We start from the raw sequence: 15,186 nt of genomic DNA on the forward strand, positions 1-15,186 counted from the left end.
TTTTTTTTGTTCAGTATAAAAATCATAATTATTCCACCCACTAAAATCACTGACAGGTGGCACCATTGATGGATTTACATCAACGTGTCTTACAATAAATAAATAATATTTTGTAAAAGGATAGCTGTGAAATAATTTGCATAAAAAGGAAGGGACCAGGAAATCTGGTCACAATATTTCACCAAACCACACTACAAGTACCACTGGAGGGACAACCTGTTTGAAAAAGCGGTCCAGGGCTGGATTTTTGATATTGTAACATAAAGAGTTGTGGACTGGAGAGATGTCAGTGTAGTGAATAATGTTGTCCTTTACTAAAGGCGTCAGTGTATTGAATCTGATCCCTTTATGACGAGTCAATTACTACTCCTCTCAGCCACTAAATGCACATTTACACTGAACAGAAATATAAAACATCCAACAATTTCTAAGATTTTACTGGAGTTACAGTTTATAAGGAAATCAGTCAATTAAAACATGTATTAAGCCCTAATCTATGGATATCACATGACTGGGAATACTGACACCTTAAAAAAAAAAAAAAGTAGGGGCGTGGATCAGAAAACCAGTCAGTATCTGGTGTGACCACCATTTGCTTCATGCAGCACGATACATCTCCTTCACATAGAGTTGATCAGGCTATTGATTGTGGCCTGTGGAATGTTATCCCACTCTTCAATGGCTGTGCGAAGTTGCTAGATATTGGTGGGAACTGGAAGTGAGGTGATGGCGACGGATGAACGGCACGACAATGGGCCTCAGGATCTGGTCACAGTATCGATATAATGCAGTTGTGTTCGTTGGCCGTAGCTTATGCCTGCCCTTACCATAACCCCACCATGGGCACTCTGTTCACAATGTTGACAGCAGCAAACCGCACGCCCACACGTCGCCATACACCTGGTCTGCCATCTGCCCGGTACAGTTGAAACTGGGATTCATCCGTGAAGAGCACACTTCTCCAGTGTGCCAGTGGCCATCGAAGGTGAGACCCTGGTGGATTACGACGTCGAACTGCAGTCAGGTCAAAACCCTGGTGAGGACGACGAACACGCAGATGAGCTTCCCCGAGACGGTTTCTTACAGTTTTTACAGAAAATATTTGGGTTGTGCAAACCCACAGTTTCATTAGCTGTCTGGGTGGCTGGTCTCAGATGATCCTGCAGGTGAAGAAGCCGGATGTGGACGTCCTGGGCTGGTGTGGTTACACATGGTCTGCGGTTGTAAGGCTGGTTGGAAGTACTGCCAATCTATCGAAAAATGACGGAGGCGGCTTATGGTAGAGAAATTAACAATTTTATCTGGCGACAGCTCTGGTGGACATTCCTGCAGTTTGCACTCTCCCTCAACTTAAGACATCTGTGGCATTGTGCTGTGTGACAAAACAGCACATTGTAGAGTGGCCTTTTATTGTCCCCAGCACAAGCTGCACCTGTGTAATGATGCTGTTTAATCAGCTTCTTGATATGCCACACCTGTCAGGTGGATGGATTATCTTGGCAAAGGAGAAATGCTCACTAACAGGGATGTAAACAAAATTTGTGCAGAACATTTGAGAGCATTACACTTTTTGTGCATATAGAACATTTCTGGGATCTTTTATTTCAGCTCATGAAACCAACACTTTACATGTGTTTATATTTTTGTTCAGTATAGAGAGAATGTGATTTAAGTCATCAAAACATGTTAGTGATTTGATAGAATACAACATCTAGCGACTCAGAGAAATGTACTTCCACTCTTTTTTAGAGCTCACAGCTTTATTTAGCTTTTTCCTTTACACTCGTCATCCATCTTTATCAAACCAGGAAGTCCCCTCCCCTCCCCCACGCTGGTCTACTGTTCCCTTTCAAAAAAAAAAACACAGCAGGTCACATTGTGGACCACCACTATTGTCACATGATGCACAGACATCTTTGTAAAAAGGTCTTCCCATACATTCCAAAGATGACATTCCAAAAGAGGTCTATAATATGGTCTGGGTGCGTTCTATTTCATTCCCTTCACAGTTCTAGAATAGATGTTTAGTTCTAGAGAGTGGTCACTTGAGACCTTGGAGCAGCATTACGGGGCGGTAGGGTAGCCTAGTGGTTAGAGCGTTGTGCCAATAACCGAAAGGTTGCTAGATCAAATCCCCGATGTGACAAGGTAAAAATCAGTCGCTCTGCCCCTGAACAAGGCAGTTTAACCCACTGTTCCCCGTCATTATAAATAAGAATTTGTTCTTAACCGACTTGCCTAGTTAAGTAAATAGGTTAATTACCTGCTGGTCAAATGGTCCCTGGCCGGTAAGTACTGTATGTCTACTCCAATAGTTAAGGTCTTGAGGTGATGTCAAAGTCTTATGCTTTTCCCACAGACAGCCTGTCAGGTTGTTACGAGGGAGGGGTTTAGTAAAAAGATGAGTACTTGGAGCCAGAGAAGGTCAGAGCACCGCTGCAGCTAGGTGTCCTTTAAGGGCTAAGGCTTGGACTTCAGCACAGGGCAGACAGTAATAACACTACCGCCGTAGACACGCTACTAACACAACACAGATATCCAGATACCTACAGCGCTTTGGAGGGAGAGGTCAAGCTTTCTAATAAAAAAAAATAAAAATAAAACATCTGAAGAAAAAAAACTGACTCCACAGTTAGACAAAAGGTGTGACATGTAATCTAGCAAAAGTGAAAACGCTGTGGCATTTAACCCAATGTTCAACCCCTACACACTTTCAATGTGGTTCTTAAGAGGCAGGCAAGGGGAGGACTGCTTGTAAACTCACTCCAATGGAAAAAGAGTGGTCGGAAACCCTTTGAGACTGCAGGATGGTGCTGAGAGGACACTGGTCTCCCACCTTAAGTCACAAATCAAATGTGGCTCATCCTTCTGAAACCATAGCATTGGGCTTTTGAAAAAACACACTTTGCATATAAATTATAATATTGGCATTTAAATTAAGCTATGTCAGAACTACGCTGCATGGAAAGCAATATTAAATAAAACACAATAAAGAACATTAAACCCACTGGAACATGTGTTCCACTGATTACTAACCCCCTCCAACAAATGGTCCAAAAGTTTAAAAAATATATATTTAAAAGTAAAATCCATCCTTCAAAAAAAGGACCTCCCATACTTTCGAGGACCAGAGTTAATCTGTAAAATGGAACTGAAATGTTTGTTTTAGAACACAAACTGATGGGATAAACCTGCAATATTGTTCACTGTATTAGTCACAACAAGCTCATGACCAATGATGAATAGAACAAAAACAACAAAAAAAAAGCTGGGATCGCTGATGCTGTGTATTGGCCAATGAGAGGCTTTGAAGCCACCGGTCAGCCATATTGGTACTCCCCAGAAGAAGCAGCCCTCCATAGGAATGAATGGGATTCTACAGTATTTCAATTAACAATGTCTCGCAAGGACAAAATTACATGTATTTAGGAATTTAGTTGTAGTGGGGAGAGTAACATTAGAACTTTCAACAACAAAAAATTATACTTTGAAGAAAATATGTTTTACATTTCTATCACACAATTTAAAAGGTATGCATTAAGGTGTCTAATAGAACAAGTGTGGCAAAAACAAACGTAGACATTAATGCATTTCTTTAGCTTCCAACGTTTTTACAATGGTTGGGGAGTGCCAAGTTGTAGCACGTGACTTCAACACAGCGCCCCCTATCAGTCATGGTATATATATATATCTATCATTGCACATTTCGTTCAAATTGTCCTTCCTTTGTGGTGACACCTGGGAGGGACGTGGGTAGAAACATTTCTCAGTCTGCGTCCTAAACGACACACTATTCCCTATATTGTGCAGCCCCCTCGTCGTGGCCGTTGACTCCGACGAGGGGGCTGTGGTGACAAAATAACATAGTAGGGTATTCCATGTCACCGACAGAGAGAGTGACAGTGAGACGGTGTATTCTCCTGGTGGTCAGAGCTACACTGGTTCAGATACAAAATAACTTATCAAAACCCAAATTAAAAAAAGGCAAAAGTAAGAAAATTAACTAAAAAAAAGGTGGCGGTTTCTGAAATTTCCATGATGAAACGTAAGTCTTTTTTGAATATCTCTGTTATCTTCTTAAAGAAGTCAAATAAATAGTTAGCTCCTTGTATTGGATTGGTGTGAGGGGGTTGGTGAACCAGTCCCATCCTGGATGCTTCTTGCTGTGTGTGTGTGTGTGTGTGTGTGTGTGTGTGTGTGTGTGTGTGTGTGTGTGTCTCAGCCCAGGCAGGCTCGTGTGGGCCCATAGCTCTGGGCCAGTAGGAAGGTCTGTACCACTTCCTGTGTCTGCTGGGGACTAGTATTAACATCCTCTAGGGCATCCGCCACAGCAAACTGCCTATCCCGGAGTCGGTTCCAGTTAGACAGCACGTTGTGATACTCAAACACCTTCTCATAGTTCCCTACTGAGTTGTAGAGTTTGATCAGCCCCCGGTAGTCGTACTCCAGACCGCTGTAGCCCTCACCGAATAGTTTCTTACCTGACAGGGGAAAGATACATGGGTAAAAACAAAAACAGATGAAGACCTACACAAGCAAGTGCCTTCAGAGAAGTACTCACACTTCTTGATTGTCATTTTTTTTGTCCACGATCTAAGAAGAATTCTAATATTTATTTAAAAAATAAAAACTGATATATTTTGATTAGATAAGTACTCGACCCTGAGTCAATACATGTTAGAATCATTACAGCTGTGAGTCTTTCTGGGTTAGTCTCTAAGAGCTTTGCACATCTGGATTGTGCAACATTTGCCCATTATTCTTTTAAAATTCTTCAAGCTCTGTCAAGTTGGTTGTTGATCATTGATAGGAAGCCATTTTCAAGTCTTGCCATAGATTTTCAAGACAATTAAGTCAAAACTCTAACTAGGCCACTCAAGAACATTCAATGTCGTCTTGGTAAGCAACTCCAGTGTATATTTGGCCTTGTGTTTTAGGTTATTGTCCTGTTGAAAGGTGAATTAGTCTCCCAGTGTCTGGTGGAAAGCAGACTGAACCAGGTTTTCCTCTAGGATTTTGCCTGTGCATAGCTGTATTCTGTTTCTTTCAACCCCCCCCAAAAAAACATCCCTGGTCCTTGCTGCTGACAAACATACCCATAACATGATGCAGCCATGACTATGCATTAAAATATGAAGATTTTACTCAGATGTGTTGGATTAGCCCCAAACATAATGCTTTGTATTCAGGACAACAAAAAAAAAAACATTTCTTTGGCATATTCTTTTTGCTGTATTACTTCAGTGCCTTGCTGCAAACACGATGCATGTTTTGAAATATGTTTTATTCTGTACAGGCTTCCTTCTTTTCACAGTAACTACAATGTTGATCCATCCTCAGTTTTCATATCACAGCCATTAAACTCTTAACCGTTTTAAAAAGTCACCATTGGCCTCATGGTGAAATCCCTAAGCAGTTTCCCTCCTCTCCAGCAACTGAGTTAGGAAGGACGCCTGTATCTTTGTAGTGATTGGGTAAACTGATAACTTACTTCACCATGCTCAAAAAGGATAATCAATGTCTGTTTTTTTTTGCTTTTTTCCCCCCCTACATCTACCAAATCGGTGCCCTTCTTTGCGAGGCATTGAAAAACCTCCCTGGTTTTTGAGATTGAAATTCACTGCTCGGTTGAGGGACCGATTGAATGTGTAGGATACTAGTCCTTAGTGCTAGAGGCGTCATTACAGACCCGGGTTTGATTCCAGGCCGTATCACAACCGGCCGTGATTGGGAGGCACACAACTGGCCCAATGTCGTCCGTCATTGTAAATAAGAATTTATTCTTAACTGACTTGCCTAGTTAAATAAAATAAAAAAATTATAAAATGTTAACCACTTATTGCACACAGAGTGAGTCCATGCAACTTATTATGTGATGTTAAGCACATTTTACTCCTGAACTTTAGTCTTTCCATAACAAAAGGGTTGAATAATTGACTCAAGATACTTCAGCTTTTAATTTTTTATTAATAATAAAAATATATATTTAAAAAATCTAATTAACAGGCACACCTGTTCATTGAAATGCATTCCAGGTGACTACCTCATGAAGCTGGTTGAGAGAATGCCAAGAGTGTGCAAAGCTGTCATTAAGGCAAAGGGTGGCTACTTTGAAGAACCTTAAATATATTTGTTTAACACTTTTTTGGTTACTACATGATTCCATGTGTTATTTCATAGTTTTGATGTCTTCACAATGATTCTACAATGTAGAAAATAGTAAAAATTAAAGAAAAACCCTTTAATGAGTAGGTGTGTCCAAACTTTTGACTGGTGCTGTACATTAGTGCATTCGGAAAGTATTCAGACCCCTTGACTTTTTCCACATTTTGTTACATTACAGCCTTATTCTAAAATGTATTGCATTATTTCCCCCTCAAAACACACACACACACACACACACACACACACACACACACACACACACACACACACACACACACACACACACACACACACACACACACACACACACACACACACAATGTCAAAGCAAAAACAGGTTTAGAAATGTTTGCAAATGTATTAAACATAAATGGAAATATCACATTTACTTAAGTATTCAGACCCTTTACTCAGTACTTTGTTGAAGCGCCTTTGGCAGCGATTACAGCCTCGAGTCTTCTTGGGTATGATGCTACAAGCTTGGCACATCTGTATTTGGGGAGTTTCTCCCATTCTTCTCTGCAGATCCTCTCAAGCTCTGTCAGGTTGGATGGGGAGTGTCGAGGCACAGCTATTTTCATGTCTCTCCAGAGATGTTCGATCGGGTTCAAGTTCGGGATCTGGCTGGGCTAGTCAAGGACATTCAGAGACTTGTCCCAAAGCCACTCCTGCGTTGTCTTGGCTGTGTGCTTAGGGTCATTGTCCTGTTGGAAGGTGAACCTTCACCCCCAGTCTGAGCGCTCTGGAGCAGGTTTTCATCAAGGATCTCTCTGTACTTTGCTCCGTTCACCTTTCCCTCGATCCTGACTAGTCTCCCAGTCCCTGCTTCTGAAAAACATCCCCACAACATGATGCTGCCACCACCATGCTTCCCCCCCACAAACTCCAAGCGGACTGTCATGTGCCTTTAGTTAAAGACCTGATTGGTGGAGTGCTGCAGAGATGGGTGAACCTTCCAGAAGGACAAGCATCTCCACAGAGGAACTCCGGAGCTCTGACCAGTCGGATTCTTGGTCACCTCCCAGACCAAGGCCCTTCTCCCCTGATTGCTCAGTTTGGCCGGGCGGCCAGCTCTAGGAAGAGTCTTGGTGGTTCCAAACTTCTTCCATTTAAGAATGATGGAGGCCACTGTGTTCTTGGGGACCTTCAATACTGCAGACATTTTTTGGTACCCTTCCCCAGATCTGTGCCTCGACACAATCCTGTCTCGGAGCTCTACGGACAATTTCGTGGACCTCATTGCTTGGATTTTGCTCTGACATGCACTGTCAACTGTGGGACCTTGTATAGACAGGTGTGTGCCTTTCCAAATCATGTCCAATTAATTGAATTTACCCACAGGTGGATTCCAATCAAACATCTCAAGGATGATCAATGGAAACAGGATGCACTTGAGCTCAATTTCAAGTCTCATGTAGGAAAAGGGTCTGAATATTTATGCCAATAAGTTATCCGTTTATTTTTTATTTGCAAACATTTCTAAAAACCTGTTTCCGCTTTGTACATACATACACACACTTACCGATGGAGATGGATCGTCGGTAGAGTCTCTCAGCATCTTCATACTGGTTCATGTCATAGTTATAGAGCGAGGCCAGATGACCCACAGACAGAGCCACCTCATAGTCCTCCTGCCCCAGAAGCTGTTCCTTGATCTGGATGGCTTTAATGTGCATCTCTTCAGCCTCCTACAACACACCGTTTAAAATGGTATGGAGAGACGTAGGATAGATAGCAGTAGAGAAAGTGAGTATCAGGTGATCAAACTGCTGCCTTCAGGGGCTGCAGCACTACCATTGGACAGCAGTGTGAGTGTGTGTGTGTCTTTCGCCCCTCCAACTAACCTTGAACTTCCTCATGGACTGGTAGAGCCGTCCCAGGTTTCCATAGTGTTTGGCTGTCTGGACGTTGAACTCGCCGAAGGCTTTCTTGGCCAGCTGTAGAGAGGACAGGTGCAGGTCGTAGGCCTCCTGCAGCAGGCGATCCTCTGTCTCCTTGTTGTGGCAGTCGATGGCAATCTCCTCCAGGATCAGAGCTGGGTGGGGAGGAAATGTAGGGTTAGATACAGACGTCTCCTTGTTGTGGCAGTCGATGGCGATGCCCTCCAGGATCAGAGCTGGGGAGGCAGTATGTACAGTTGAAGTCAGAAGTTTATATACACTTAGGTTGGGAGTCATTAAAACTTGTTTTTAAACCACTCCACAAATGTCTTGTTAACAAACTATAGTTTTGGCAAGTCGGTTGGGACATCTACTTTGTGCATGACAAGTCATTTTTTCACAGAGATTATTTCACTGTGTCACAATTCCAGTGGGTCAGAAGTTTACATACACTAAGTTGACTGTGCCTTTAAACAGCTTGGAAAATTCCAGAAAAGGATGTCATGGCTGTAGAAGCTTCCGATAGGTTAATTGACATTTTTTTAGTCATTTGGAGGTGTACCTGTGGATGTATTTCAAGGCCTACCTTCAAACTCAGTGCCTCTTTGCTTGACATCATGGGAAAATCAAAAGAAATCAGCCAAGACCTCAGAAAAACAATTGTAGACCTCCACAAGTCTGGTTCATCCTTGGAGCAATTTTCAAACACCTGAAGGTACCACGTTCATTTGTACAAACAATAGTACGCAAGTATAAACACCATGGGACCACGCAGCCGTCATACCGCTCAGGAAGGAGACGCGTTTTGTCTCCTAGAGATGAATGTACTTTGGTGCAAACAGTGCAAATCAATCCCAGAACAACAGCAAAGGACCTTGTGAAGATGCTGGAGGAAACAGGTACAAAAGTATCTATATCCACAGTAAAACGAGTCCTATATCGACATAACCTGAAAGGCAAGGAAGAAGCCACTGCTCCAAAACCGCCATAAAAAAGCCCGACTACGGTTTGCAACTGCACATGGGGACAAAGATCGTACTTTTTGGAGAAATATCCTCTGGTCTGATGAAACAAAAATAGAACTGTTTGGCCATAATGACCATCGTTATGTCTGGAGGAAAAAGGGGGAGGCTTGCAAGCTGAAGAAGACCATCCCAACCGTGAAGCAAGGGGGTGGCAGCATCATGTTGTGGGGGTGCTTTGCTGCAGGAGGGACTGGTGCACTTCACAAAATAGATGGCATCATGAGGGAGGAAAATGATGTGGATATATTGAAGCAACATCTCAAGACATCAGTCAGGAAGTTAAAGTTTGGTCGCAAATGGGTCTTCCAAATGGACAATGACCCCAAGCATACTTCCAAAGTTGTGGCAAAATGGCTTAAGGACAACAAAGTCAAGGTATTGGAGTGGCCATCACAAAGCCCTGACCCCAATCCTATAGAACATTTGTTGGCAGAACTGAAAAAGCGTGTGTGCGAACCAGGAGGCCTACAAACCTGACTGTTACACCAGCTGTCAGGAGGAATGGGTCAAAATTCATCCAATTTATTGTGGGAAGCTTGTGGAAGGCTACCCGAAACGTTTGACCCAAGTTAAACAATTTAAAGGCAATGCTACCAAATACTAATTGAGTGTATGTAAACTTCTGACCCACTGGGAACGTGATGAAAGAAATAAAAGCTGAAATAAATCATTCTCTCAACTATTATTCTGACATTTCACATTCTTAAAATAAAGTGGTGATCCTAACTGACCTAAAACAAGGGAATTTTTACTAGGATTAAATGTCAGAAATTGTGAAAAACTGAGTTTAAATGTATTTGGCTAAGGTGTATGTAAACTTCCGACTTCACCTGTGTATGTTTACACATCCACACAATCTGTCCCTGAGCTAGAAACAGTCAATAACATCTCGATAAATCCTACAAGGAAGAGTAGTCAGAAAGGACTGCGTGCCGTTTCTCCTCTCTCTCATCTCATGACTGACTGTGGTTTCACAGCCGCGTTCCAGAGGCACTGTGATGACTCAGATGCCAGCTAGGAGTGACTCGGCGATTAGAATGGTGGAAAGAAAATCACCTTTGACCCTCTTGGAGGAGGCCAGGAGTAGATGGTCTTCAGGGAGAATGTGAGTTATGATGTCTACGGCACGTTCTGCATGGAATCTGGAGAGAACAGAACGCTTGAGGCTGACTCTTAGACACACTGCTCAGAACAACACTTTTCCAAGAAAACAGATTACTTTACAAGTACTATGTCTAGATATTTTGAGTATTAGGAGATGAGGGTACTGACCAAACAACATACACATGAAGGGTGGGTTTTGCCACACCACATGATGACAGACGAAACCCTTACAATCCTTCCTCTTGTCCTTATGGTCAGTTATATCTACAGAATCGACTATTCCTAGTTCCTATTCCTTCATTGTGCTTCTATTCCTATTACATGGCACTTGCCCAGAGCGTTACACCTGCAGTAACCTTGAGTGACTTAAGACTTTTACAGTACCAGCAAACTACAGCAATATGGAAACTACAGAAATATTATTCAAGTCTGCATCCCAAAATAGCACCCTATTCATGTCATAGTTCACCCCTACACCCCTATTCCCTCTCGTCAACAATAGTGCACTATATTAGGGAATAGTGGGCCTTTTAGGATGCAGATTGTAATGGAAATTATATGATTAAAAGTTTGACTAAATGATTTCACTCAGAAACCCTATAACCTGTTGAAATGTATTGGAAATAAGGCTATAATAATGGGTTAAAAACTATATTCCAATACTGTGTGTGAGTAAGACACTGGTACCACTTCAAAACGAGGGAGGAAGAGTTGATAAGATGACCTTGGGAAAGGAACAGGAGAAGAGGCCTCCCTAAGTTAGGGAGAGAAACAACGGCCTGGGAACGGCTAGGCTGGCAAAAGATAAGGAGACAGGTGGTCTGGGTACTGTGGAAAAATACAGCCGCCTAAAGCTGGGTGGAGTTCTCTACTGATGTGTGTGTGTGTGCGTTTTAATATAAAAGGCTTTGTTCATTGTAAGGATTTCAGAGCTCTCATAAATAAACGTTTTGACCCTTGTAGGCTGGCTATCCATCTGCTTCATTCAACCAGAATCTTACACACTGTGGTGGGGCAGACTGAGTAGTTTAATTGAAGTTTGGTTTAAGAACATTGATAACTTCATTCACGTAAGATAAATAGTCGTCTGACATGTCAAAAAAGAAAATAAAAAGGGAGTCTAATGTAATTATCTAGCAGGCTCAAAGTCAGTCCATGAATAGTAGAGGAAGGAGGGTGTAGCTACTCACAGAGCGTTGGCAAATTTCCCAGAGCTGTACTGGTGAACGTAGGAGGAGTAAGCCAGGTCTTCGTGGGCCGTCGCTACGTGGATGTTCTTCCCCCCGAAGACAGACTGTCTGATGTCCAGCGCTGTCTGCAAATGAGAGAGAGAGAAACCAGCATTTGGATGTGTCCCAAACGGCAGTCTATTCTCTAAGTAGTCAAATCAAATGTTATTGGTCACATACACGTGGTTAGCAGATGTTAATGTGAGTGTAGCGAAATGCTTGTGCTTCTAGTTCCGACCGTGCAGTAATATAACCTAACAATTTCACAACAACTACCTTATACACACACACAAGTGTAAAGGAATGAATAAGAATATGTACATAATATATGAATGAGCGATGGCCGAACAGCATAGGCAAGATGCAGTAGATGGTATAGAGTACAGTATATACATATGAGATGAGTAATGTAGGGTATGTAAACATTATATAAAGTGGCATTGTTTAAAGTGGCTAGTGATACATTACATCAAGATGGCAAGATGCAGTAGATGGTATAGAGTACAGTATATACATATGAGATGAGTAATGTAGGGTATGTAAACATTACATGAAGTGGCATTGTTTAAAGTGGCTAGTGATACATTTATTACATCCATTTTTCCATTGTTTAAAGTGGCTGGAGTTGAGTCAGTATGTTGGCAGCAGCCACTCAATGTTAGTGATGGCTGTTTAACAGTCTGATGGCCTTGAGATAGAAGCTGTTTTTCAGTCTCTCGGTCCCAGCTTTGATGCACCTGTACTGACCTCTCCTTCTAGATGTGAACTAGTGAACTACTTTTGACCAGGGAACTAACCAAAAAGGGGATTTTAGGGTTGAAAAATTCTGGGAACTTTCCCCCAAATTCCCAGGGTTTTCGGATTTTTTTTTTTTCACCACCTCCTGATTCCAGGAATTGTCTAACCAGGATTTGGGGAAAGTTGTGACATTTTGCCACCCTAGATAAAAGGTAGTGTATAGTCTATATGAACAACCCACCTGGTAGATGGCCACTGACTGGCAGATGTTATCTACGTTCAGTAGGTAGAAGCCGTAGTCCAGCAGAGTGTCTGAGTATTTGGGATGCTTTTGTCCAAAATGCTCCCTGAAATAGAGTGAGCCAGGAACATGAATAATTCAAGAGAAATGAGGAGAGAGAGAGAGAGAGAGAGAGAGAGAGAGAGAGAGAGAGAGAGAGAGAGAGATGAAGAACACCTGCTCTTTCCATGACAGACTGACCAGGTAAAAGCTATGATCCCTTATTGATGTCACTTGTTAAATCCACTTCAATCAGTGTAGATGAAGGGGAGGAGACAGGTTAAAGAAGGATTTTTAAGCCTTGAGACAATTGAGACATGGATTGTGTAGGTGGGCCATTCAGAGGGTGAATGGGCAAGACAAAATATGTAAGTGCCTTTGAACGGGGTATGGTAGTAGGTGCTAGGCACAACACTGCTGGGTTTTTCCACGAGTGTGTATCAAGAACGGTCCACCAGCCAAAGGACATCCAGCCAACTTGACACAACTGTGGGAAACATTGGAGTCAACAAGGGCCAGCATCCCTGTGGGACGCTTGCAACAGCTTGTAGAGTCCATTCCCTGACGAACTGAAGCTGTTCTGAGGGCAAACGGAGGCGCAACTCCATATTAGAAAGGTGTTCCTAATGTTTGGTATACTCTGTGTATATATACACACACACATATATATAAAACACTGAGCTTGGCCAACCTATAAAAGGATTAAACAATAGTTAATAAAAGGATAAAAAACAAGGAAGTCTTACCGTGCCAGAAAGACAGCGTGTTTAATCAGCTGTTCAGCTTTCCTGAACTCTCTCTTCACAACACAGGCCTGTTGAAAAGACACACAGTTCCAAACGGAAACATAGTCCGTATATAGTGCACAAAATGTTTGTTTTTTTGTACAATATATTTATTGACATTTCTTCTTTTTACAATCATCAAAATATGACACAGATAATGCCCTGTTATTCATTCCACCTACTATAGTGCACTACTTTGACCAAAGCTCATATCTCTTTACCTTTACCTTATCAGACTTGCCACAACTGAAGTCCCTTCTGGAAAAATAAATGAATTGTGTTCTAGTCGCTCTATATAACGTCCAGAGTTGTTCTGCTGTCAGCCACAGACACACTGCTGTATTGTATGGATACGAGGCTAGTTCCTTCCCGAGGGCAGGGGACGGAATAGGATTGATGTTATCCTTTAGCAAACACTGTCTCAGTCACTAATATTTCCATAGCGTCTCAAACAACACCATCCCCATAACATTTCACGTGTGTCCCAAAATGAACACCCAACATATTAGAACACTACTTTCAACCAGAACCTAGTGTGCCAAAATGGGTCCTGGTCAAATGTAGTGCCATTTGAGACACATCCACCATCTCCATAACATTTCTGTTACCTTGGAGGCTTGCCTGAGGACGTCCACCACCACTTTGACAGGCAGGCCCTCCGTGATCTCCTTCATGGCTTCTATGCACCACATGTAGGCCTGACACACAGGAGCAAGAAACAAGACTCATCCTTTACATTTTTGGTCATTTAGTAGACGCTCTTATCCAGTGACTTCGAAAATCCGTCTGATCAAAAATACTTTCTAAATCAAAGTTTCTTGCTAGCATCCTATGGCCTGACGTCTGGTTAAATGATGGTCTTAAGAAATAGACTTTCTGGTAGTGTAGAAATAATAATATCCTTTATGTCTCACACACAAAATATGACTAACAGTTTTTTTTTACTACCGGTTATGATTGAATAAGAATAAGTTTGAAAAGGTTTTGGTTTGAAAAGAGATTTTGTGTAGAAATAAAAAAGGAAAGCCTACCTCATCATAGTGACTCTTGGCAAAGAGCAAGGCACACAGCTCTCCATACAGCGCTGCTTTGTTGGCCTGGTGGCCGTGTTTGGCTAGTTTGTCCATGTAGGACTGGGCCAGCTTGAATGTCTCTTCTCCCTGGTGGTATTTACAGTTCCCATTACGGACATGGAGCAGCCTGAGGAACACGGACACCACAGAGAAGAGATGAGAGGGAGAGGTTCCTGTACCTACCTACCTACCTACCTACCTACCAGGTTCCTGGACCTACCTACCTACCTACCTACCTACCTACCTACCTACCTAGTTCCTGGACCTACCTACCTACCTAGTTCCTGGACCTACCTGGTTCCTGTACCTACCTACCTGGTTCCTGTACCTACCTACCTCCTCCCTACCAGGTTCCTGTACCTACCTACCTACCTACCTACCTGGTTCCTGTACCTACCAACCTGGTTCTTGTACCTACCTACCTACCTACCTACCTACCTGGTTCCTGTACCTACCTACCTACCTAGTTCCTGGACCTACCTACCTACCTAGTTCCTGGACATACCTACCTACCTACATACCTACCTAACTAGTTCCTGGACCTGCCTACCTGGTTCCTGTACCTACCTACCAGGTTCCTGTACCTACCAGGTTACTGTACCTATCTACCTGGTTCTTGTACCTACCTACCTACCTACCTACCTACCTACCTACCTACCTACCTACCTAGTTCCTGGACCTACCTACCTACCTAGTTCCTGGACATACCTACCTACCTACCTAACTAGTTCCTGGACCTACCTACCTGGTTCCTGTACCTACCTACCAGGTTCCTGTACCTACCAGGTTACTGTACCTACCTACCTGATTCCTGTACCTACCTACCTACCTACCTACCTACCTACCTACCTGGTTCCTGTACCTACCTACCTGGTTCTTGTACCTACCTACCTACCTACCTACCTAC

General features: G+C 42.7%; 1 protein-coding gene across 1 annotated transcript in view; it reads right to left on the reverse strand.

Annotated features, from left to right (window-relative positions):
• Positions 1 to 1,739: 1,739 nt before the first annotated feature.
• The window catches only part of LOC106581526 (amyloid protein-binding protein 2), a 33,428-nt gene continuing 19,981 nt past the window's right edge, over positions 1,740 to 15,186 (reverse strand). The window contains exons 5-13 of the mRNA XM_014163629.3: positions 14,238 to 14,406; positions 13,815 to 13,904; positions 13,168 to 13,235; positions 12,383 to 12,488; positions 11,365 to 11,489; positions 10,127 to 10,212; positions 8,010 to 8,200; positions 7,688 to 7,853; positions 1,740 to 4,481 (exon numbers count right to left, since the gene is read on the reverse strand). Of these exons, the coding sequence (XP_014019104.1) occupies positions 4,219 to 4,481; positions 7,688 to 7,853; positions 8,010 to 8,200; positions 10,127 to 10,212; positions 11,365 to 11,489; positions 12,383 to 12,488; positions 13,168 to 13,235; positions 13,815 to 13,904; positions 14,238 to 14,406 (1,264 nt within the window). The 3' untranslated portion in view covers positions 1,740 to 4,218. The remainder of the gene's footprint in view (positions 4,482 to 7,687; positions 7,854 to 8,009; positions 8,201 to 10,126; positions 10,213 to 11,364; positions 11,490 to 12,382; positions 12,489 to 13,167; positions 13,236 to 13,814; positions 13,905 to 14,237; positions 14,407 to 15,186) is intronic.

Source organism: Salmo salar, chromosome 20 (genome assembly GCF_965601325.2).
Source record: "Salmo salar chromosome 20, fSalSal1, whole genome shotgun sequence".
Classification (NCBI taxonomy): Eukaryota; Metazoa; Chordata; class Actinopteri; order Salmoniformes; family Salmonidae; genus Salmo; species Salmo salar.